General features: G+C 37.3%; 2 protein-coding genes across 4 annotated transcripts in view; one reads left to right on the forward strand and one right to left on the reverse strand.

The window, feature by feature from the left end:
- The window catches only part of LOC110445147 (probable 3',5'-cyclic phosphodiesterase pde-5), a 107,865-nt gene extending 89,921 nt beyond the window's left edge, over window positions 1–17,944 (reverse strand). Inside the window, exons 1-2 of one of the 3 annotated variants that reach the window (XM_021489574.1) lie at window positions 17,900–17,944; window positions 16,898–16,974 (exon numbers count right to left, since the gene is read on the reverse strand). In XM_021489574.1, coding sequence (XP_021345249.1) covers window positions 16,898–16,931 — 34 coding nt within the window. In that variant the 5' untranslated portion in view covers window positions 16,932–16,974; window positions 17,900–17,944. Of the gene's footprint in view, window positions 1–1,593; window positions 2,380–16,897; window positions 16,975–17,899 lie in introns of those variants that run through there. The other 2 variants (XM_021489572.1, XM_021489573.1) reach the window with 2 other exon arrangements.
- A 2,763-nt stretch (window positions 17,945–20,707) lies between these two features.
- On the forward strand, window positions 20,708–27,129 carry LOC110445148 (nucleolar protein 58-like). Its single transcript, XM_021489576.1, has 3 exons — window positions 20,708–21,353; window positions 24,066–24,370; window positions 24,531–27,129. Exons 1-3 carry the CDS (start codon window positions 20,966–20,968, stop codon window positions 24,822–24,824), a joined length of 987 nt encoding a protein of 328 aa, XP_021345251.1. The 5' UTR covers window positions 20,708–20,965; the 3' UTR covers window positions 24,825–27,129.
- The last annotated feature ends 5 nt before the right edge of the window (window positions 27,130–27,134 follow it).

Here is a 27,134-nt window from a genome sequence, read left to right on the forward strand (position 1 = left end):
GAATGCTACAAGACAATCTTCTCAATCAAATTCAAAGGAAACACTGTACGTGACTTCATTATGATGGCATTTAAAGACTTTTGAATGTCTGCGATATAAACATATGATATTTTAATAACAACAGATGACATTGACTACCTGTTTAAGATATTTAATTCCCGTTCAATTGATATCAGAATAGAAATCGATTGATTAATTTCTACTTTATTAAGTACTCCAAATGAAGTGGGCTTAACTCCGTTTTCATAATTCTTCCTCCAGAATCTTTTCCGCAGTTTGGGGACTGTTACGGTTCCCAGTACAATTATAACTTGTTATTTTTATTTCTCAATTTACTTTCATACACGCTTTTTAACTTGTAATAAAAGCTTTCATGGTCACTTTTTAAAGTAATGTATATAAATTACAATAAAATATGTTAAAAACAAAGTTATCTCAACAAGGTATGTTTTGTAAACATAAACGTTAATGCTGTCGTCCCCATTGTTTATAATTTTAAAAAAACACATGTTGGAATAAGTTTGAGACTAAAGTGCTCTTTTTTTCGGTGGAAGGACCACCAGTTAATATATAATACCAGCCCAAGTATGACGGCTCGCCCCCCTGAACAAGAGTAACTTTTGTTAAATATACTTGTTCAATATTATCACAGTCCAAACAAAAGTGGTGTCAAGCCCCATAGGAACTTAATGGGTAGAGTATTTACCAGACAAAGGATATTACCTCTAAGTAATATGACAGGCGAAATACTGAAACTAATATTGACAAACATCTGTAGATATTTTCATATCGCTTATGAAGTGAGGTATACTAAGAGCATTTCATTGATATGACGGTAAATAACTACCGTCAAGGTACATGTAACAGCAGGTAAGTAGTACATACACTTGTATTGCAGTCAATAAAGAAACGTTAATTTACCAATATCTCCTATTTATTTGACAATGGTAAATAATAGAATCCATAATTATAGTAGCAGTGTTGATTAGAGGGGTATTTTTGTCAAGGAAAGCACGTACGCAAACAAAAATATACGTAAATGATGATCTGTCGACATTAGATAAATGAATGTCTGCTGACCAGCGGTCTAGATCTAGTCATGTGCTCCCTTATTAAAATTTTAGAATTTAATATTATTACAATGTTCTCTTGTGAAGGGCTTGTTATTGTTTTGGCCAAACACTTAAACATATTAAATTTTCGTTGTGCAGTTGAGAGATGTTAAGGCGTGCTTCAAACATCTAGGTTTGGACTTTTGTTTACCACATCAGATTAATTTTTAGAAAAAAATAGATATCATCAATCGAAATCATTAATTTTAAATAACATGTATGTCCAAGTTTCATACACTACGTGCGCGGATCAATTGAAGTTGAGGAGAGAAAACTGTTATATTTATATAAACAATCGAAGAGATGTCTATTTAAATATTTCAACATAATTGACCATAACAATATCAAAATAACTATACGTAATATACATACTATATACAGTGAATAATTATCTATATATAGTATAAGACATCACCCGATTACATAACATTTTATTTAATGTCACCGGCGACGACAGCGGAAATTAATAGATTTCACTTACCCGAGTAGCGTGACTCCGTCCTGATGGGGACAGGGGTGGAGGAATAGCGCGTCTCACTACTAGCACTATTGTGTCTGATCGGCCCAGCCCCCGGGAGAGGGGGGAGGCGTCGGTTCTGTAACTGTCTCACCGGGCTAGACATCACTAAATAGGAAGTGGCTTCTGATAAAGCCCAGAGCTCGATTGGAAATTTAAAGCATCCATGTTGATAACATTTTACTGTTTCGAAGGTTGTGAAAGCATGCTGTCACCTGGCACTGACTGTTAAACAGTGCACAACCACATGTTGTCCTCCAGATATGCGTTGACGTGAAATGTGCTTCAAATACACTCCAGCTTTCCAGTAAATGTATGCCTTGATCAAATGATCATGTAAACTACACAGAAAACTCGTGTTTGTATACAAGGGGAAGCCGCCTGAGAACGCGTCCAAACCGAAGTGTCAATATTTAGAAAGTAACCCTAGTATACTTATGTACGTCCAATACACGACAGCAGATAAGAACTGTTTTTAAATTGCTTAACACGTAAATGTCACGTATTGTGGTTGCTATAATAGGACCCACATGGTCGGGTATCACTTTACTTTTTACCGTGTATATAGAGTGAAGCTCGGCTGCACAACAACGGTAAGTTCCATACAAACCTCCAAATCCTCGTCCCTTGCCTTTCAGTACAAATACACCCGCATCAATAACGCAAGGATTAGACGTCTTTAGGCGAAAACCGTTCGAGAGGAATTCATTTTATCCTTAATAATGTATACTACCACAGTAGGGGACGCGCACGCAGAGTAAAGTATTATCAAAATATTGTATCCACTCTATGATATTGATAAAAACGTGTATCCTCTAAATGGTATTAACAGAAGCTGGTATCTACCGGGGCTGTGATGGTAAACAACCTCTTGTAATGATGTAAACCTCGGAGATGTTAAGGATTTCACCTGGCTAATCACACCTGATGCGATCAGGCGAGAGCGATAATTCGTCCGGCAATATCCAACCCTTGGTTATTACCTGGAATTCTACATTAACAGTTTTTCAAAGGTAAAGATTACATGTATGTAGTTATTCGAGAGGTTCGGCGTGTGTCGATCGATCGATGAACGCGATGTGATAGCTTGTCAGTCGACGCGCGTACGTACCCTATTGGTCTCCTGGTCATCACGGCGTACATCAAAACAAACCTTTCTTGCGGTTCACCTGGTAGTCCACCAAGCTCCATAGACTGTGTATCTCATTTCCCAATCATATTCCCATCAACCGTTCCCGCCAATATTTAAAACCGGAAGTACTGTCGCATTGAGGAGGGTACATGTTGCGCGTGAGTACCTGCGGGCCAGCTGTCTTACCAAGGGAAATCACAGCTTTCGGGATCGTGTGATCAACACAGATAAACAGCTGTTATAAAGTATTGGAAAGTATGTCATGAAATCTTATGCTGTAGACGAAAAGGTAACGGTTTCACAAAAGACATCAAAGCGTCACGAAATCTCATTTTGTAAATAATCTATTTGACACAATTTCGGTATCACAGAGGCAAGGAAATGATACAATCTCTTTATCGCAGATTTCTTTGATTTTCCTCACACGCAAGATATATCATTAAATAAATCGGTCTCCAAGAGTACGAGCAATGATGATGCATGAAAACTATAAAAAAAACACAGTTCTTGGCATTAAAATACATAAACAAGAAAGAGGTTCAATATCTTCGGCACACTATACGTATACCAGAATACGCTGGATTTTTTTTCACGTTTATGTTAGCTTTTTGCATTGAAAGTTTTATACATACGGATGATTGCAATAGGCTGATATTGGCAACAGCAAGCACAACAAGGTTTTCTTTTTGGTGCATGCGTCTTTCTTCTTGCCAGGCCTCTCTCAATTTTGGGTCTCTAAGTTCTGATTGTTTAGTTTCTGATAACCCTATCGCAGAATGTTGTGCTCAGTAAATAGGTTTTAATTGATACGCTGTTCGTTATCAACAACAAACATCTAGATATATGACTCATTGCATTACATGTTCAACCCGATCCTATTTCGTTTTTCATGTTTCCAAGCGTCACTATTCCGTACAACTAACTAAATGTTTATTGTTCTTATAGATTTGCCTTATGTTTGGTATTCGTTTTAATAGCCCACACTAATTATAAATATACTCAGTTTAGCTTTATGAAATTAGTAATTGATTATTATGTGTAGTTTTAAATTGAAACGAAAAGGCAAAATGGTTCACATTTCATAATGAATTTAACGAGATCACCTGCACATTGTGATCAATTTGAACCATTCTACAAAATGTACCTATATCCGGTTCTCAAATTGTACTACTTCCGGTGGATGAATGCACATTATTGCAAGCAACTGATCATGTTGAAGTCACGCATTTCATTATTGCCATCCGTGCTCGTAACCTGAGGTACTAATACACACTAGGAAAAGGTGTCATATTCCCGATTATCTAACTAGCAGGATCAATTCGTTGTTAGCTTCCATGACGATTAAGGCGTAGGCGTTCCCAGGGATCTGTCGATCTCTGTCTCTTTCATATATTGATTGATCTATGCTTGCTTGTCCTTTTATGATCCCCACCATACAGTGCTACTAATGGAAATTAGATTTCAGAAGCAAACTTTAAAACAAACAACACTACTGTATGCTCTAACGCTGGATTTCATTTTTCCCAGTTCTGTTTAAGGGAAAACCGTTACTGGAGAGTTCAGTTCCTTATAAGACCAAGTCCTTTATAGAGACTATGGTAGTTTTATAACTTGTTGCTAGGTTCACTCCAGACAGTTGAACAGTACATAAAATGAGGAAAAACAATACTGCTGTACACTTTCGTACGGTTAAAGGGACCCAAAGACTAATCATAAAGGACTTCAGTGTAGTAGCCAGACCCTTGAGCTCATTTTGGTAGCATGAGGGTTTAATGTATTCAAGAAAAAGCTGAAACTTACATAATCATATTTATTACAAAATATAATTTATATAATGACTGAAAAAACGTATGATATCTTATCAGTATGTTTATACGACATATGACAAATTGCTTGAACTTTTTGTCCTAATCTTGTATAATCGGGGACTATAAAGTTGGATAAACTGAGGTGACATCCATTTAGGGAGATTATAAAGACCTTTAGTTGGATACACAGGGGTGACATCCATTTAGGGAGATTATAATGACCTTTAGTTGGATACACTGGGGTGACATCCATTTAGGGAGATTATAATGACCTTTAGTTGGATACACTGAGGTAACATCGAGTTGAAGACACTAAAACTGACCTTTACGTGGTGACATTGAAATGACATCCATTTAGGGAGACTATAGTTACCTTTGGCTTGATACACTGGGATGACATCGAGTTGGATACACTAAACCTACCTTTAGTTGGTGACACTGAAGTGACATCCATCTAGGGGGACTATATTGACCTTTGGCTGGATACACTGGTATGATATCGAGTTGGGGACACTAAGATGACCTTTACTTGGTGACACTGAAGTGACTGACATCCATTTAGGGAGACCATAATGACCTTAACTTGGTGACACCGAAGTGACTGACATCCATTTAAGGAGACTATAATGGTTTTTGGTTGGATACACTGGGATGACATCGAGTTGGGGATACTAAACTGACCTTTACTTGGTGACACTGAAGTGACATCCATTTAGGGGGACTATAATGGTTTTTGGTTTGATACACTGGGATGACATCGAGTTTGGGATACTAAACTGACCTTTACTGGGTGAAACTGAAGTGACATCCATTTAGGGGGACTATAATGGTTTTTGGTTTGATACACTGGGATGACATCGAGTTTGGGATACTAAACTGACCTTTACTTGGTGACACTGAAGTGACACCTTGTTGAGAACACCAAACTGACCGTTGATTTAGGACACTGAAGTGACCACTACATTGGACGATTAAGTGACATCTAATTTGGATGCTGTTTTGATCTGTAATAAGGAGGGACGCTTATGTGCCGTTCTAGCTGGAGACATTCGTTCGTAATTTTTTTTCGTTGTCATGGAGACGTTGCTTTTTTTGTTCAAGCAAAGCAATTTTTGTAAAAATGCGCTTTTTGTGACACACGTAGGTATTGGTGACAAAATAGTTCATTGTAAGAAAGACTACACAGAAAAACTTTTAAATACACAAGATTGATATCAAATTATGCATACATTCGAAGATTATATATCACAAACCAAGAAAACAACCATGATTTAAAAATTGATCATTTGTTTAAAGGTAAGCCATGGTCTACGAACTGTCAACCCTGTTGACAATAATTTTCAGTACATGGTTAAAATTGGCATACCAGTGTTCATTCGTAGAAAGGATTTTTTTTGTTTGTCACATGCGGGGGCTTTCAGTTCTACTAATTGTTTTAAAACACCATATTTTGGCTAATCCTGCATAGCAACGCAATTTTGTTGCTATGGTAGAGCATGAACATTGAAAAAATCTGCACCAAGAAAGACAGCCCCCAATTAACACATATGATGCTTATAACAGAAATTGGTAAATAAATTCAAGTTAAAATGGATTTTGTTGAGAACCCCATATACTGTTTAATGTCGTGAAACAATCTGTGTCCAGAAAACAGAATTTTAGCTCATCTGGTAGAAATGGGCCGAGTCGAAATCGAAGATGATCACGATGTGACAGTTTGTCTTGATTTTTTTTCGATTTCTCCAGTTACATCTGGCTCTACAAAAAATAAAGTTAGTGTTTACAACCGAGTAGTGATGTGGTTTGGGTGAAATGGTACAAATGGTCCACTCGTCAGACTCTAACTAAGAGGTCATATTAACTTTGACTAAATAATAAAAGTATGAAGAGTGAGAACCTGATGAACCTTGATTGTCATTGTTGTCCTTTTTTATTTTTTTCTCTTTCAACTTTGACTTTTTCTGAAGTTCAATATTTGTTTTTAAAATCTTCTATCCGGTTAATTTAACTATACTTGTCGTAAGTAAACCACTCAAGAACCTGACCAAGATGACAGCATGCTGCCAGATGAAAATGGGTTTGTCGACAGTAATTACGACATCATTAAAGATGTGTCATTGTTTTAGGATAAAGAAAAACAGACTACGTTCCTGCCGACTATTATAAATGTATTTAAGTTAATCCCGGTTCAGTTTGTCACCTCAACACAGTTTAGTGAGGGAGGCTTATAAAACAAATCGTTATTTAATTGTCAATTAAAATTATCAAACTCTTATACCGGTTATTGTTAATGCATTTATATGTGTGTTTAAGAAATATCATCATGATATCGTGAGAGAAAAAAAGATATTCGCAAAATAGGAATTTTAGTCAAAAGTCTTTTTAAGTAGTGTTAGGGGAGATTATGATGGAAGACGTCTACTCGATCGGTTAATACACACAGATTTTCTAATGAGAAAGAATGGAGATAAAAAGAACCATCAGGCCAGCCTAGATTTGGAAAAACACTGAAGTAGAAGACTCGTGTAGTTAACACTAATTAAATCAACTATGAAGCCTATAAAAAAACCTGATGACGTATGTGTGACGTCAGTCGAATGAGATGATAGGCTTCATAAATAAGAGGTAGGCGCTGGCCATTACAAAATCAATATGATCAGTTTCTCGAAAGTAACGCAAATAACCCCATAGAAAATTACAATGGAGATGGAGAATAATGATAGACATTTTTATAATTAGTATTTCCATTTCCTCTTTCTCTAATGATATTTTAAAATGAAAAGCTTCTAGGAAAGTCACTGAAATTATTGACAGACAAATGAGAATAATTATTCGTGTCTCTTTACATCTGAACATAAAAGCAGCTAACAGCGACCACCTGCGTCTAAGATGTAAATGACGTCACGGGGACAATCAGAGATGTCGAGTAGTTTTAGGGTGTGTATTTGACCAATCAGAAGAACGGAAACATATTATACTCAATTTAAAAGAAGACTATGCCTCATTTAAACGCGATACTAACGTGTTTCATGGAAACGGTCATCTCGTTTAAACGAGATAACAAACGCGATTCAACGAGATCATTAACGTGTTGAATTGTCCTAACAGCTTCGGTAAATGGGATGTCAATTTTCAAAATATTTTTACCAGAGGGAAATATATTTTTTTAGAAATCGAAAACAATTTTCCACACAGGGTCAACGTGATTTTGACCTTACCACCCTAAAAAATCCGTAAGATTCCTCTTTCAGACATAGGAAGTCTGTATCACTCAAGTACAGATTCAAATACCTAAAGGTGGAAACCTAATCTACTAATATAACTCCGGGGTTTTAGCAAAATAGGTCACTGAAACATCAATGAAATTCATTCTCACTGCGCGTGTAATCTTCCCGCCAAATGTAAGGTCTTCAGTGGAAAAATATTCTATCAGAGCTGGGGAATCATATATTTTGGAAATCAGTCAACAACGGGTTTCAAGTGTTCCTGAGGTACAGTTGTTTTATAAAGCGCATAGCCGAATTCGATGAAGAACATACACACCCTTTTTCCGTGTGACCCTGTTAGACTGTACCTCGGGTGTGTATAGGTGGTTACAGAACATACACTCCAATGTTCCATGTTACCCTGTATGACTTTACCTAGTGTGTTGATAGGTGGTTACAAAACATACACTCCAATATTCCGTGTGAACCTGTATGACTTTACCACATGTGTTGATAGGGGGTTACAGAACATACACTCCAATGTTCCGTGTTGCCCTGTATGACTTTACCTAGTGTGTTGATAGGTGGTTACAGACCATACACTCCAATGTTCCGTGTGACCCTGTATGACTTTACCTCGGGTGTTGATAGGTGGTTACAAAATATACACTCCAATATTCCGTGTGAACCTGTATGACTTTACCACGTGTGTTGATAGGTGGTTACAGAACATACCGTCCAATATTCCGTGTGACCCTGTATGACTTTACCTCGGGTGTTGATAGGTGGTTACAAAATATACACTCCAATATTCCGTGTGAACCTGTATGACTTTACCACATGTGTTGATAGGGGGTTACAGAACATACACTCCAATGTTCCGTGTTGCCCTGTATGACTTTACCTAGTGTGTTGATAGGTGGTTACGGAACATACACTCCAATGTTCCGTGTTACCCTGTATGACTTTGCCACGTGTGTTGATAGGTGGTTACAGAACATACCGTCCAATATTCCGTGTGACCCTGTATGACTTTACCTCGGGTGTGTATAGGTGGTTACAGAACATACACTCCCATGTTCCGTGTGACCCTGTATGACTTTACCTCGGGTGTGTATAGGTGGTTAAAGAACATACACTCCAATGTTCCGTGTTACCCTGTATGACTTTACCTCGGGTGTTGATAGGTGGTTACAAAACATACACTCCAATATTCCGTGTGAACCTGTATGAGTTTACCTAGTGTGTTGATAGGTGGTTACAGAACATACACTCCAATGTTCCGTGTGACCCTGTATGACTTTACCACATGTGTTGATAGGTGGTTACAGAACATATACTCCAATGTTACGTGTTACCCTGTATGACTTTACCTCGGGTGTTGATAGGTGGTTACAGAACATACACTCCATTGTTCCGTGTAACCCTGTATGACTTCACCTAGTGTGTTGATAAGCGGTTACAGAACATACACTCCAATGTTCCGTGTGACCCTGTATGACTTTACCACGTGTGTTGATAGGGGGTTACAAACATACACGTCAATGTTCCGTGCGACCCTGTATGACTTCACCTAGTGTGTTGATAAGCGGCTACATAACATACACTCCAATGTTCCGTGTGTTGATAGGTGGTTACAGACCATACACTCCAATGTTCCGTGTGACCCCGTATGACTTTACCACGTGTGTTGATAGGTGGTTACAAACATACACGTCAATGTTCCGTGTGACCCTGTATGACTTCACCTAGTGTGTAGATAGGTGGTTACAGAACATACACTCCAATGTTCCGTGTAACCCTGTATGACTTCACCTAGTGTGTTGATAAGCGGTTACATAACATACACTCCAATGTTCCGTGTGACCCTGTATGACTTTACCACGTGTGTTGATAGGTGGTTACAGAACATACACTCTAATGTTCCGTGTTACCCTGTATGACTTTACCACGTGTGTTGATAGGTGGTTACAAAACATACACTCCAATTTTCCGCGTGACCCTGTATGACTTTACCACGTGTGTTGATAGGTGGTTACAAACATACACGTCAATGTTCCGTGTGACCCTGTATGACTTTACCTAGGGTGTAGATAAGTGGTTACAGAACATACACACCAATGTTCCGTGTGACCCTGTATGACTTTACCACGCACGTTGATAGGTGGTTGCAGAACATACACTCCAATGTTCCGTGTGACCCTGTATAACTTTTCCTAGTATGTTGAAAGGTGGTTACAGAACATAAACTCCAATGTTCCGTGTGACCCTGTATAACTTTACCTAGTATGTTGAAAGGTGGTTACAGGACATACACTCCAATGTTCCGTGTGACCCTGTATGACTTTACCTAGGGTGTAGATAAGTGGTTACAGAACATACACTCCAATGTTCCGTGTTACCCTGTTCCAATGTTCCGTGTGACCCTGTATGACTTTACCTAGGGTGTAGATAAGCGGGTATAGAACATACACTCCAATGTTCCGTGTTAACCTGTATGACTTTACCACGTGTGTTGAAAGGTGGTTACAGAACATAAACTCCAATGTTCCGTGTGACCCTGTATGACTTTACCGCGTGTGTAGATAGGTGGTTACAGAACATACACTCCAATATTCCGTGTGACCCTATATGACTTTACCACATGTGTTGATAGGTGGTTACAGAACATACACTCCAATATTCCGTGTGAACCTGTATGACTTTACCACGAGTGTTGATAGGTGGTTACAGAACATACACTCCAATGTGTCGTGTTATCCTGTATGACTTTACCACGTACGTTGATAGGTGGTTACAGAACATACACTCCAATGTTCCGTGTGACCCTGTATAACTTTACCTAGTATGTTGAAAGGTGGTTAGAGAACATACACTCCAATGTTCCGTGTGACCCTGTATAACTTTACCTAGTATGTTGAAAGGTGGTTAGAGAACATACACTCCAATGTTCCGTGTGACCCTGTATAACTTTACCTAGTATTACCACGTGTGTAGATAGGTGGTTACAGAACATACACTCCAATATTCCGTATGAACCTGTATGACTTTACCACGAGTGTTGATAGGGGGTTACAGAACATACACTCCAATGTTCCGTGTGTTGATAGGAGGTTACAGAACATACACTCCAATGTTCCGTGTTACCCTGTATGACTTTACCTCGGGTGTTGATAGGTGGTTACAGAACATACACTCCACTGTTCCGTGTTACCCTGTATGACTTTACCACGTGTGTTGATGGGTGGTTACAGAACATACACTCCAATGTTCCGAGTGACCCTGTATGACGTTACCACGTACGTTGATAGGTGGTTACAGAACATACACTCTAATGTTCCGTGTTACCCTGTATGACTTTACCTCGGGTGTTGATAGGTGGTTACAGAACATACTCTCCAATGTTCCGTGTGACCCTGTATGACTTTACCACGAGTGTTGATAGGGGGTTACAGAACATACACTCCAATGTTCCGTGTGACCCTGTATAACTTTACCTAGTATGTTGAAAGGTGGTTAGAGAACATACACTCCAATGTTCCGTGTGACCCTGTATAACTTTACCTAGTATGTTGAAAGGTGGTTACAGAACATACACTCCAATGCTCCGTGTGACCCTGTATGACTTTACCACGTACGTTGATAGGTGGTTACAGAACATACCCTCCAATGTTCCGAGTGACCCTGTATGACTTGACCACGTACGTTGATAGGTGGTTACAGAACATACACTCTAATGTTCCGTGTTACCCTGTATGACTTTACCTAGTCTGTTGATAGGTGGTTACAGAACATACACTCCAGAACATACACTCCAATATTCCGTGTGACCCTATATGACTTTACCACATGTGTTGATAGGTGGTTACAGAACATATGGTTACAGAACATACACTCCAATGTTCCGTGTTCCCCTGTATGACTTTACCTAGTCTGTTGATAGGTGGTTACAGAACATACACTCCAGAACATACACTCCAATATTCCGTGTGACCCTATATGACTTTACCACATGTGTTGATAGGTGGTTACAGAACATAGACTCCAATATTCCGTGTGAACCTGTATGACTTTACCACATGTGTTGATAGGTGGTTACAGAACATAGACTCCAATATTCCGTGTGAACCTGTATGACTTTACCACATGTGTTGATAGGTGGTTACAGAACATACACTCCATAGGTGGTTACAGAACATACACTCCAATGTGGCGTGTTATCCTGTATGACTTTACCACGTACGTTGATAGGTTGTTACAGAACATACACTCCAATGTTCCGTGTGTTGATAGGAGGTTACAGAACATACACTCCAATGTTCCGTGTGACCCTGTATGACTTTACCACGAGTGTTGATAGGTGGTTACAGAACATACACACCAATGTGTCGTGTTATCCTGTATGACTTTACCAGGTACGTTGATAGGTGGTTACAGAACATACACTCTAATGTTCCGTGTTACCCTGTATGACTTTACCTCGGGTGTTGATAGGTGGTTACAGAACATACTCTCCAATGTTCCGTGTGACCCTGTATGACTTTACCACGTGTGTTTATAGGTGGTTACAAACATACACTTCAATGTTCCGTGTTACCCTGTATGACTTTACCTAGTATGTTGAAAGGGGGTTACAGAACATACACTCCAATGTTCCGTGTGACCCTGTATGACTTTACCACGAGTGTTGATAGGTGGTTACAGAACATACACACCAATGTGTCGTGTTATCCTGTATGACTTTACCACGTACGTTGATAGGTTGTTACAGAACATACACTCCAATGTTCCGTGTGACCCTGTACGACTTTACCACGTGTGTTGATAGGTGGTTACAAACATAAACTTCAATGTTCCGTGTTACCCTGTATGACTGTACCTCGTGTGTTGAAAGGTGGTTACAGAACATACACTCCAATGTTTCGTGTGACCCTGTATAACTTTACCTAGTGTGTTGAAAGGTGGTTACAGAACATACACTCCAATGTTCCGTGTGACCCTGTATAACTTTACCTAGTATGTTGAAAGATGGTTACAGATTCATTAAACAATGTACGTGTTCCATCACACATTCTCAGCGATGCAACTGTGCTACTGAACCACATGTTTTTCAATGTCTAGCTTTTTTTAACGAATCATTGAAAGTCCAATACCAAAAAACATCAATTAAAAATCTCACTTGAATTATATAGTGTTTAAAATATTGAGGATTATTCCTATAAATGCACATAGTTTTTCAAATGGTACGTCCATGTTTAGAATTTATCGGTTCGCCAAACTGTAAATGTTAGGTCTATTATAAAAGTACTTATTTAAATACGCTTTTTCTGAATTCAGCTAGTGATGGACAATGAAATCCATCCCTGCTTTGCTGGCTGTTACAATATTTTCACATTCTATTTTGGCGGTCAATACTATTCCATCCTCCGGACTCGGTAATAAATTGATGACTCGTTGATCTAAATTTGCACAAAACATGGCTTTCGTTATCACTTAAAAGATCTAAATAATCTTCAAACTGGCACTTTTCTTTATAAATTCTATAAAGTATTGCTTTCGCTGAATTAGATACATCATTCTTCCAATTCTGAACAAATTGGTCATACAGAATGTATTAACACAAACTTTTAGCCAGAACGTTTTTAATTCTGCGAAATGTGCATACCAAATGTAGGTTAAACCACATTCATTAATTATTTGTTGGGTATATCTGGGACTGCCTTAAGCTTAATACCATAGCTTTGATTATGACATAGCAAATTATACACAGTAGGATAGTTTACATTCTTTGGAATAACTCATTTGTGACCAATACGTTATCATTCTGGTTTTCACTGAAACAGATACCTGGTTAGTTAATATCATACTCGCCATTCAATAGTGACTTCAAAATACCTGCTTAATTAATTTCACACTACCATTTAATCATGACGTCACAACACCCTGATGATTACTACGGCTTTCGCCACTAATGGTCAGGTTTATTCCTTTATAAATAGTGAGAGTGTCATCGTTGCTCTGGGTATGGCAGGGTCAGATATGCCACTATACCTGGTTATAATTAATACCCACACACCTCTTACAGTTCTGACGTCAAAACACCTGGTTTATTGATGACCGTTTTCAATCTCGCCATTTATAATTATGACGTCACAACACCCAGTCCATTACTACCGCTAGTGCTCTCTCTATTTGACTGTAACATGTATTTCCTTATAACAACTGAGTTTTGCTTATCCTTGCTCGAGAATAAAAGTGGTCAGACATATTCAAACGACATTCTGTGTTAAACACTTCTGTGCAGTAATCGGGTCGTGCAGTCGATCAATGGTAAAACTCAGTGATGTTAACCTTACAGTCCTGGTATACATCTTTCAATAGGATATGAAAAGGTTTAGCCTTAAAAGAGCGTAGCTTTTGTTAATCTCTGATATTTACTGAGAATTAAATCAGAATGAGATATTACTGATTCAGAATAAGATAACCTTTGTTTAAAGAAGACAAGACAGGACAAGGACAATAACCCTTAAGCTCTAATGAGATTTTAAGACCGATACAACTATTTGGGGAGACCGGGACAAGTTCGTCCCATTTCTATGAAAGTCTTTCTAGGCATTGACAGCACGTCCGTTTTTGAAGAATTATTTTACTTTACCTGTCGGAAGATCGGATGGCCGAACGAGCCACGCCATGGGGTAAGTTCGAACAGGCAGTCGGGTAAGCTCGCCCCATGTTTGAATCGGCTTTATTTATAACGCAATAAAGCATGCAACGTTAGATTTTCCCGGCAATTTTTAGACTTTTACCGAAATAATATTTGAAGGGGGGAGGGGGGGGGCGAGGGGCTAACAACACTGTCAGGCGCGTAGCTGCCTATACGCGAGTACGCAGTTGAATCCACATGATTCTGACAAACAAACAAAAATTCAGCTAAAGTTGCCTTATGCGTACTTGACTGCATGCTTATATCAAACGTTCCTTGTCGTTTCTATACTAAATAGCCATTGAAGACACCTGCTCAAGAAGATGCCATATTTGATGCATTTCATGACGACTTTAGTGGAGATCGTGAAAGCTTCAGACGTGAATTCGAAAGTTGCCCGGTCTTTGGAAGAAACAAAGCCTTCTGACCTTAGTGCAACATTTACATAAGTCTGGTAGTGTGGCTTATTACCATGCCGGTCTCAACAGTCACAACTGAGAGGCAGTTCAGTATCATGAGAAGGGTGAAAAACTACATGAGTTCCACTATGTCCACTGAACGTCTGTCTGGACGAGCAATGTTGCATAGTTAGACAAATGGACATTGACATTGAAAATATAATAATACAGTGAGTTCGCTGGCAAAAAGGACAGAAAATTATACTTCTGTTAGATAATCTGGGTATTATTAACATTATCGGGGCTCGTATTTGTTTGCTATTTTAGGTCTATTTAAGAGAAAAAATATGCCGAGTAAAGGGTTTATTTGTTGATTTAAGATCCTAAAACTTTCCATTTTCGAGTACTAAATAAAGCACCTCAGAATGCCCAGAATGCACCAGATTGCACCATTGTTTTTAAAAATGTCCAGGGGGCCAGGCCCCCCGACCCCCCTAGCACAGTTATGAATCCACGTTAATAGAGGCCTAGCTACGCCCTTGACTGTATAACACTGTAGAATTATTTCACACACAGCAACTTTCTCATTTGAAAGTTGTCAATTTCTAACAATACTTATGATAAATGACAAACAAATAGTAAGGCCAAAACAAAAAGATGTCTGTTTAGGGTTCCCGACCGACCCTAGCTTTTTACCCCCGACCTAAAACTTTTTGATGAAAAAAAAAGGTTTTTTTTTCTTTTTTCAAACCGCTGGTTTTCGAATTTTAGAATGTTCCTTGCCTTTCAAAATGACTTCCAACTCCGTATTGACGCTAAATGTCATCATATGGAGCACAATTTGCCTCCAAATGAACCTTGTTTATGTAATTCTTTGTTTTACATACAATAGTAGGGTCATAATCACATGACCACGCGGTACACAAAAATATTGCCTAATCAACATTCTCAAAAGTCAGTTTACCAATGTTGCAAATGAGTGTATTCAAAATTCGAATTTAAGCGGGTCTACATACTTTAATTTTGGAAAACAATAACGAGACCAGGTAGGCCTAAATCACGCCAGTAGCCTACCGAAAACAAATCAAGTATAGAATGCCTGGTTCTGAAAGGTTAATATGATGATATGATCACCGATCGCGAGGGCACAGGCTTGTTAACTGCAAGCAAATGCATGACTGGATTACGGTGACGATTATCGTCAAGTTCAGACTATTATAATAATTTGTATTCAGTTCAAATTGATACCTGAAAAGTTTCTTCAAATGATAATTCCTCGCCTGGTTTTTAACAAAGAATGTATGTGAAAGACAACAGACCAGTGCCGCCATGTTGGATCCACTTTGGTACGATTCAGAGAGCGACAGCGAAAATATTTTCTCGTTTACAGAAAGTGCCGAATATTCCCGATTGCAGGTTCGTATCGGTACCGCTGGTACGAATGCGATAAAGAAACTGCATGGGCCGAACTTGCCCCGGCATCATTGGCCGAACCTGGCCGGGCCCAAATTGATAGTTATTCACAGAAAGTTTGCGTAACTATAAAGAAGCGAGGTCATGATTGTCTTTCTAGACTACGCTCCCAAAAGTATCTTTTTCCTGTGTAGTAATTCTATTCTTTTGTTTTCCTCGCCATCTTTTTTTCGTGTGAATCAAACTGAATGCCAAGCCAACTAAACTGCTAAGATTTTGTTAAAGTTGTAAATAGTATAGGCTTAAGAACAAAAATATATCAGTGGTGGCCAAACTTGCCCCGGTCTGCCGTGTGTAGATTTTTTGTATCATAGATAATTGGCGCCCGAGAGGTACGCTCGTATACACTTTTAATTTACTTTATGGGTTTAGTAAATGACCATTTGAAATTCATAACTAGATGACTTCAGTACATAATTTTAAGTTATGACTTATTGACTGATGTGATACGATACAAGGGGAATAACTCTTGCAAAATCAAAAGATTCCGCTGGAGGAATACCTCGTCGGTTTCTAGACTTAGTTTGAACTTTTCCCCTTACACTTACCTTTCTGAATGACTTTTGAAGCTGACTTCTTCATCGATCGTGCGACCACGGGAGTGTCATGTGACACTGGTCCATTCCTAAAAAGTTTGAAAATAAAATGTACAGTTCTAAATCACCAAATGTTTGTAATCTATGATTTCGTATTATTTGGTGTGTTTTTTTTAGCAATACTACAGTTACAAGTGATCAGGGTCGGTAAGTAGCCGTTTTTTTCAATATCGCTTTAATATTTCTCATTAATATATTCAGTTATTAATTATGTAACAAACATTGTATGTCGTTACAAAATCTGGTTGCAAAGGGGAAGGAGTACAGATATCGGAAAATTTCGGCACACAAAAGTATAGGGATTTGGTGAAATGAGCCTGGGACTCTCGATTCTGTGTTGACACTATTTTGATACAGTACATATTGTACCTATTTGGCGGGGTGGGGGTGGGGAGGGTGTAGAGGGATGGTTCGGAACAACGTCTTTTGTAAGGCTGGGCTATAAATCCTGTATTTTGGATTTATAAAAATGGAATTACAAATTCTGTTTCCTATTCATTTTTGTCAATATTGTTTACTCATTTCCCGTATCTGACAATCAATCAATAACTGTTTTAGAGCCGCATGCTATTATTGTAAATAAAAATCGGTACCTGCTGACCTGTAATTATGTGGTTTCAAACAGAAAAGACGGGAGAGTGCATGTTCCGGAACTACACATAGACAGTTAGGAACAAATGCCGCCCTACAATCAGTCATACAAATGTACAACAATAAAAAATAATACAAGAACACATCCTTCTTATATCAACCGACAGGAAACAGAAACGACGCTACTGAGTCTTCCTGTAAACGTGATACCTACATCTATACATACATTTCAGTACACTTTACTTATTACACTTAAAACTACTGAGAAATTAACTATTAGTTGTCAGCTTAACTGTTTGATTTAATCGTATCCGTAAAGCTAATCAAGAATTAACAGAAACAGTCATATGTTTAATTACTTACCAGAATCAGCTGATTTCAGTCATAATTGACGCAAACACGTACTAACTACAACACATAGACTAGCAGTGAAGTACTTGGTATTGATATACGTACTGTGCCCCTGGTTTCCTACCGTCCCGATCTGAAGGCCACTAGATGTGTATTCATCCATCTAACACTAAACATTAACTGTTAGACAAAAGCCCGTCTTGTCAGACTGAAGACGGACAACGTCATTTTAAAAAGATTAGTAAACAATTGGTGTGTACCAGAACACAATGGAATGACGCCTAGTAAGCTTAATCAGAGACGTAACATGTACTATTAAATCAAAGCTCAACCCTAAAATTATCTTTATTATTAAATTTGAAAATAGAACATGTTTGTTCCGAAACAGAAAAAAATATATATTACCATTGGTAAATAAAATAAAAAGTTTATATTGAAGTACATTTGTTGAATGGTTTTTAAAATATTATTTATTGAGCTAAATATGCTTGGTAGGACTGGTTATATATGGTAAGTACTAGTCAGAGTCATGTTTTCATATTGATTACTTGAAACAATTACATGTATACATGGATGAGATTTTGTATTGCTTGACTGTATATTCATAATGTATTGCAAAAAATAACTTACACATATGTTGAGAATTGTTTCTTTAAGAAGTAATTGAGGTATACGTTTTTTAAGAAGTAATTGAGGTATACGTTTTTTAAGAAGTAATTGAGGTATACGTTTGTTAAGAAGTAATTGAGGTATATGTTTTTTAAGAAGTAGTTGAGGTATAATTTTTTTCAATGAGATGTTCATAGTCGAAGAACAAAGTCGGTAATCTGCTACGAAATATGTATTATAAATATAAACGCTTCAACAAGTCAATTATCAATTAGTCCATGTGCGCTGAGACAATGGCGTACACGTGCACATTCAATAGTTTTACTTACAACGGTAGCTGAATCACTGGCTAACAGATATTACGCTAGTTATATTAAATCAATTGCTACTAACAATTGTTTATTGTTAACTAGTACAGGTTGTAAGACGTGATTCTAAAATGTAAGTAGGGGGATTGAGTGACACATAATTTTTGGCTAATGTGTACGGTTAATATTTCACACCTAGCGCTTGCCAAGTGTCGACAACTCCGTCGATCTCGCTCAATGTCATTATAAAGTGTCCGTTCATTGTGTCATTAGCCGAGTGACAGTTGACATATCGTCAGGAATGTTCCAAGTGTTTCAGCACACATACACACATATATCACAAACACTGAGTCACATCCTTAAAAGACCTTATAGCTGTGAAAAGGACGTTAAACCAAACAAAATACAGTATGTAACTGACATATTAATCAAGCGGGATCTTTTTTTTTAAAGAAATATGTAATTATGGTGTCTACCTCCTGTTTGAATATTATCTGATGTTATGACAGGAGTTCGTCTTTTTATTGAAAAATATAATGGTCTATATGAACAACATACACACTGGAAACTGATACTGATTAATTATATTATTTTAAAGCAGATACATGAACTTGCATTCTTATAACACAATTATTACGTTCGAGTATGTGGTAAAAAAAAAAGAAGCTACCATTAAATGTTATATACCAGGCGCGTAACTGGCCTGTGAGCAAATAAGCAGTTGCGTCAAAAAATCTCGAAGAACAATTTTGCATTTTATATGGCTTTTCAATAACTTCTCATAACAGGCTTGCTTGGAAATTTTGTAATTCTGAGTGAATTTTAGTCAACAATTAAATGTTTATGAATCATACCCTTTGTTGTTGTTTTTTTAATTTCCGACAATACACATAAAGCCTAAATCATATAAATAACACTGCTTCAGAGATTCTTAAACGATGACAAAAAAACTAGATATTGAATAAATTAAACATACAAGCATGGCTCTCAAAAAAATGAACAGTTTATCTTTTTGAGAGCAATGCTTGTATGTTTAATGTATTCAATATCTAGTTGTTTTGTTAAAACTCTGCATGCACATCGTTAACAGTCCTGTATGTTCTTTAGTTTGGTTTGGTTTAGTATTGTTTAACGTCCTATCAACAGCTATGGTCGTTTAAGGACGGCCTCCCCTGTGTGAAAGATGCATGCGTGTAGATTATGTGTGTGTGTTTTGGGAGGCTGCGATATGTTCGTGTTTGTCTCCTTGTGATAGCGCAGTACTGATGCCGACTTTATAGTGCTTCCTCACTGAGACATTCCAGGAGGACACCCTTATACTGACAACGGGTGAGCCATATATATCAATATAATTATTACTTATGGTATATGGGTATTATATAACATGACTAGTGATATAATTATTTTTACAGCGTCAAACTTTTACGAAATTGAATGTGCATATCCTAACGGTTCTAAAACCCGTTAAAACTTACGCAAGCGATATGTAATATTTTATTAAATGGTGTTTTTTTAATGATCAGTACTTATGATTTTGTCCTTAAAAGCGAGTCTTAGCCTACTTCACATAAGTTTTACACTGTAGACATAAATAATTCACGGTACAAGTTAGTTCTGACTTATTCTACATTGCAATACCATAACAAATATAATTTACATCTTTATGTATATATGATATGGATTGTTCGTATTTCACAATTCTTTGTGAGCCCAGGAGAACCACTTTTAAATGCTGTCAAAAAGTAGGTTAAAAAGATAACATTCAACTCAAGTGATTCCTGTGAAGATATATATAACGGCGATTCTGATTGGCGAATCGAGAAGGAGCCGAGATACCCCGAGTTGTTCTCGGGTATTTACGTCAATATTTTCCCGGCGTCTATAGTTACAATGGCGGCTTGACGACACCTTGTTATTATTTACCGTAGCGATAGACGGCAGGTAATCAATGAAACGAATCGCTCAGTGATTAGCCAAGAAGAACAACATTAGACCCAGGGGAAATTTAAAGGGTAGCCCTTGTACACGCTAACGGGAGGTGAGGCAGTGAGATCAGTCATCAGGGAGAGGGCAGGTGCGCGGCAGGATCCGGAATCTGCAATTCAGGGATAATAAGAACAAGGATTTATTGAAGATTTAGTGAAACTATATTAAACAGAAGATGGGCTGTAAACAGGGGAAACAAGTTCAAGTACAGCCCGTGGGAGCTGCCGAAGTAAGACACGACAATATCAACATCAGGAAAACTAAAAGTGACGTTTCAGAATACGATATTGACGAAAACACAGGCTTAAAAGTATCGAAAAATAAAAATAAAAACAAAAGGACAAAATCTTCAAAAAGTACGAGGAGTAAAGATTCTTTAGGCTCGTGTCTCAGTTTAGATGAACGGAGTTCCATACCAGATTCGGAGAGGGGCAATTCTGCCTCGTCCAAAAACAGTGCTGATTCTGGTTTCGGAGCTGAATACCGCCATGTTATCACCGAGGAGTCCGACACGAATAGGGTTAGGGAGGTAGAAAGCAACTTCGTCCCCAATGAGGCACTGGGTGAGTATCAGATAGGGTCCAGCATACATTGTATACCCAAACTCCATCCTCCAACATTCCTTCCCCTTTCCCCTCAAACATAATATTATTTTGAAAGTTGTATCTATGCAAGCATACGTACAATAGCCTTCAATTAAGGTGTTATTTGCATTGTTTCCCAGTATAATTCAAAATAAACATCACTCATCATGAAATGGTTAACAAGCTGCTTTATATGAAAAGGGAAAATATCAAACATAAACATGCCAGAACTTAAAAAAAACTCAAGGTAATTATATAAAAAAAAATGTAGTCATTTTCGATAGAAATAATGGGACAGTCAAGTAAGTGAATAGGATACCCTGATTAATCTTAATTCATGCGGTCGTTTTAACAATTAAAAAACTAAAGAAGTTTTTTTTTAATGTGTCATAATGTAACAGTATTCCTCTCGCTCCTACATTCAGGCTACCCTTACCAATTATTTCTCTCCCTTAAACAACAAACTAAGACCTGTTAAATGACAACATTACTTATGATAGGTATATATATAATATACAGAAACTGTGGTATACACAGTATGACAGCTCTACACGTAAATATATAGGCTGCATGTGTGTGCAGTGAGGCGTAAAAATCATGTCTGGTTCATTTAATATTTATCTACTTGTATTGCTTTATTGTACGTTTATAAGAAGTATTGTATTACCTCGACCGTAGTTTAGTGAACCGGTAGCCTGGTCGGTATCAGGCCTATAGCAGGTACAATCGACAGCCACCAGACCTCCTAACACAGGCCAAGTTCCTTACAAGGTTCCAACAATATAGCTACAAGTGTCTGACAACACCACAAAGCTTGATCGACCAAGACTAAGACTACGATACCTCAAATTAAATAATTAAATGTGTGAAACTTTGAAAGAAACTCGTGTAAATGTTTAAAAAAAAAATGAGCATTTTTCGATTTAACAGCTTCTAAAGTGTCCAAGTATTTTTTTCTATGCGTGTCTCAACATGATAGTCTATACACACCTAGCGTTTTGTTGAGTATTATTGAACATTAATTTAATCAGTTTATTTTAACAATCATTGTAAAACTATTGATGTTTAGAGTATCAGAGTGTATTGTTAGGTCGGAGTTTGAACGTCCCATTGATACTCTTTAGGCACTGATCAATGTTTAACATATATTACAAAATCAACTCTAAATACATGGTGCTAGTTTAGTTTAATACCGTCGACCTACATTTATGTTGAAAATTCCGTTCTTATGTGTAATACCTTATTTTATTACATTTTTCTCACCGACAAAAATAGTCATTTTTTTACGGTGACAAATAACATATATGAATTCTTAATGTATTTCACTCAATACTACGCACTCATGAAACATATTTAAATCTTCAACAGAATCGTGATACATAGCTGTTAACTAAAAAATCCCTCTATATTTATTAAAACAAAGCAAAAATGTAAATAAAGTCTGTAAACTGCAAGAATGTTCTTCAATCTAGGTTCTACATATCGTTAAATCCGTTCATTTATCTCTACATCGATCACAAATCAGTCAATCAATTATCTCTACATTGATCACAAATCAATCAATCAATTATCCCTACATTGATCACCAATCAATCAATCAATTATCCCTACATTGATCACAAATCAATCAATCAATTATCCCTACATCGATCACAAATCAATCAATCAACTATCCCTTCATCGATCACAAATCAGTCAATCAATTATCCCTACATCGATCACAAATCAATCAATCAATTATCCCTACATTGATCACCAATCAATCAATCAATTTTCCCTACATCGATCACCAATCAATCAATCAATTATACCTACATCGATCACAAATCAATCAATCAATTATACCTACAATTATCCCATATTTTATTGTACAAATATACAAATGGATTGGACAACAAGTTTTTACAACTTAAAACAGTCCTCTCCTCAATACATATGGTAAAAATAATGCAAATGATTTTGGGGAAAGGGAGAAAGATATGGTGGAGAAGGAAAGGTCAGGTGGGAGGGGTTGTGGGTGATGGAGGGGAGGGGGTGTTACATAGAAAAGAAAACTTGTAAGCTGTGAAATAGATCCGCATTTGAATAAGTTATACAAATTTAATGACATGCATCCTGGTAGAGTAATTTCAAAATGATCAGAATCAATGTAACAAAGAAATCATTAACACATATAACAACTTACACATGAATAAGAATAGAAAAAAATAATTATAACTATCAAAACATATTGCTGGATTTCATGTATAATGATGCACATGTCTCAAGATACTAATGTTGTTTTCTACCGAAAGTTGACTTTTACCAACAAAAGTAGTTTTAATATTAAAAATCAACATGCAAGGCATTCAAATTTAGGAGCAGGGTATGTCTTTCGTTGTTAAAAAGTTAGCACTCACAAAAAAAGTGAAAGCCGTTTTTACAGGGATGGCCACAATTACAAACTGGACTATCAACCAGATTTACTCTAAAAAGATCATATATATATAATGGACTGTATCAATATAAGGGAAGTTGGTAAAATAATAAAGGCAATTGATTGTCGGTGGGAAGGTTGTTTTCCAGTTTTAATTGTATATTTTGATGCAGAACAAATAATTATACAATCCGATGTTTGAGTGTTTCTTCATTAAAGCCCTTTAAGAAACAGGCGTGTCGATTACTGATGTAAATGTTTGTCTTGACCCACAGATCTCGGTATCACGGGCGTGGCCTGCCCAACCCGCCTCAGCGCCAAGGATAAGGACCGCATGGAGGAGTCTATGGTGCTACAGTCTCTACGGGAGGAAGGATTAATCGCCCGTCCCCATGCCAAATCATCCGGGGGTACGAGCTTCGAAATCGTGGCGGCAGAAGATTCGCTCCTGGGAGAAGGATTCGGGATGCCACGCCCACCACCCCGTCTAGCCAAACTGGAAAGGAGGCGAAAGAAGAAGAAACAGTTAACAGCAGAAGAAATTAGGGAAAAGTTGGAAAAAGCTGAAAGAAGGAAAAAGGTAAATTGTCAACAAAAAACATTATCGATGATTCACATAAGTATGTACCAACTGATTTGTGTTTTAATGTTATTAATTGTTTAAAAGAATCTAAATAAATCGTCTGATTACAAACTAAAAAGATCAAAGATCATTCTAACTGTTGACTTTATTTCTACAGCGTAAAGAACAAGAGCGTTTGGAGAAGATTCAGAAGCTGGAAAAGAGCAAAGACAGTGTGAATCACGCTCTCGAGAAGTTCATGGTCAGTCAAGAAAAGAAAGACAAGGAGGTGCATGAAAAAATAGACAATGTTGCTGATAAACGCGAGAGGAGGCTGCAAGAGATCAAAGAAAAAATGGCCAAGCGCGAAGCACACGCCGAGATGGTGAGGAAACGTAAGGAACAGGCAGTGCTACAGGGCAATACAAACCCCATGACTAGTGAGTACCCAGAGGACGAACAAGCTCAATGACCGCCACACATCTAGTCAAACTCGACTGACAAGGGAAAACACCTCGGTGACAAACGTTACTGTAACTCGGAACGTATTTCCTTATAAGGAAAATAAATTGGTCAGACTCCAGTGGCTAGTTTAATGGTAGCTACATTTCTGTTCCTAGTCAGCTGCCTCATTACTGTGTTGTTTTCACCTGTCAGCTACATATAGTATTGCTGTATCCAGGGAAATATTTCCTGATAAGGAAGAAACTTAGGGATAAGTCACTTGCTTACTTCCGGTTCCGATAGAGTCGGCATCAAAAGACAGTTGGAGAAAAGCGACTGTTTACAAAGGAATGTTTCTGGTGTGTAAAAGTGCTCAATATGCTGTCAGAAACCACTTCGTCACAACGCTTTCAGCGAACACAGAGTCAACAACAAGAGGGAAGCCTGCTCTGTCGTGTTTCTACAAGTGCTTTCGGTATAAGATGTAGTGATGCTGATTATGATCGACAGTTTTGTCGAAGATGACTTTTCTGTAAACAACCACCCCTGACAACGCAACTGGTCGTTGTTATGTTCTAGTGGCAGATTTAGAAGGAATTTCCTGGCCAAATAGTTCTTTGTGGTTTTTGATGTAAATGATATTTTTCGAATTTACCGTATCTCTCCATTCAAGAGTTGTTGCCCCTTCATTTTGAAAATTCTGAATTCGTCACTTTATTTCGTCAAAATTTAGTCAAATTATTTCCATTTCAACTTCGATAACTTTTGAAACACACTGAAATGTATCAAATTCGCGTCTCCTTGCAAAACAAGTTGACTGTTTTTGTGTGCGTATAAATGGTTATATGGTAGATAAAATTGGTATACACATATCATTTTCTGATTCACAGTCGCCTGTGGGGCAAACAGTTTTTCTGTGGACCATGTCGTTCAAAGAAGCATTTATTTTTGTGATGTGTATAAACTATACCGAGGTCTACCTCACACGGGCGCATGGAACACAATTATAGAGTGATGTCTGTTTTCTAGGCATTTTTCGCTGATTACTTGTGATAATTGTTAATGTTTCAAGAGTTTATTTTGTTGTTTATATTGAGTGGAACAGTTTAAAACCACTTTGCCGATTATTTCAATTCGGCTTATTATCCACCTATCGGAAACCGTCGGCACTTTCCGTAAACTCGTTTGCGGAAATTGCCGACCGTTCCCGATTGAATATATACAGGATATAACGCTATATATAATCAAATCCACACGTGTATACTAATGATTATTTATTTTAGAATTTAATTGAAGTAATTTTGTCTCTTCAAAGCATAATATCTTAATTAATTTTACTTCCAGGATGAGTTAATAGGTCTATTACGTTTTGAAGGATATAATCATCATTTTTTACAAATGTAATCTTTATTAATCTTTCAAGTCGATCCTTACTACTACAGCATATTTCTTCGTTAATTAATTTTTGTGTTTATGACTTGATGGTAGATCAATTCGGCTTTTCTTTTCGTTTTAAAATGTTTCATATCTTACCTTACTGATCTTATTGATGATTGATTTTGAATTCTAATTAATGTCTGAAACGAAGCACCTGTGAACACGGTATCACTGGAATGTTACCAGTCAAGCTGAATTACGAACACTAATTAATGATATCGATGTCTATCCTCTGTCAGACCAAAGTGGTTCAACGCATGGCAGGGACAGATTTCTTTTTAAATTATTGTTTTATAATACCTAATATTGTACTGAAAGCAAATTCTATCGGATGCATTTTTAATTTTTAATATTAAAACAAAAGTTCCACCTCGTACACAACCTATCAATTATACTTTGTCTGTGGTACAGCATTTTTATATCAATTAAAACGAATAGGCGTGCTAGTTATTGATTTTAGTAGATAGAAACAATATTTCATGGAAAAAAATAAACAAGGGAAGAAACTGTCTCTTCTAAGAGCCGAACTCCTTTGGCCAGACTTGTATATCGTGTATTGTTAAATTTTTACGGACTATTTATTTTTTGATGGTGAGCCTCTGTGTCGATTGTTTAATTGTATTATTTATTCGTTACTCCACACAGAATACAGTGGTATATAGGTGTATTGTATATACAGGTTTATTGTATATATAGGCCAGAATGCCAGTTTCATCGGTTATTAAACGTGTTACGACTGGAAAATATACTACCAAACAGAAAACAGATAGCTAACGCTTTCCCATGCGACTGGAGTCTACTCCTACATTCTTGTAGTTTTTATATTATACATTGAAAAATGGGAGATATATGCTATATTTTTGATTGGAAAAACTGAATAAATATGAAAAATGAAATCGTG

The sequence above is a fragment of the Mizuhopecten yessoensis genome, unplaced genomic scaffold (assembly GCF_002113885.1).
Source record: "Mizuhopecten yessoensis strain PY_sf001 unplaced genomic scaffold, ASM211388v2 scaffold2091, whole genome shotgun sequence".
NCBI lineage: Eukaryota > Metazoa > Mollusca > Bivalvia > Pectinida > Pectinidae > Mizuhopecten > Mizuhopecten yessoensis.

Bases quoted from the DNA above. Each gene is read 5' to 3' on its own strand.
- LOC110445148 (XM_021489576.1), top strand. From the start codon at position 20,966: ATGGGCTGTAAACAGGGGAAACAAGTTCAAGTACAGCCCGTGGGAGCT. The intron at 21,354-24,065 runs GTGAGTATCAGA...CTTGACCCACAG, and splicing joins CGTCCCCAATGAGGCACTGG to ATCTCGGTATCACGGGCGTG. The intron at 24,371-24,530 runs GTAAATTGTCAA...TTATTTCTACAG, and splicing joins AAGCTGAAAGAAGGAAAAAG to CGTAAAGAACAAGAGCGTTT.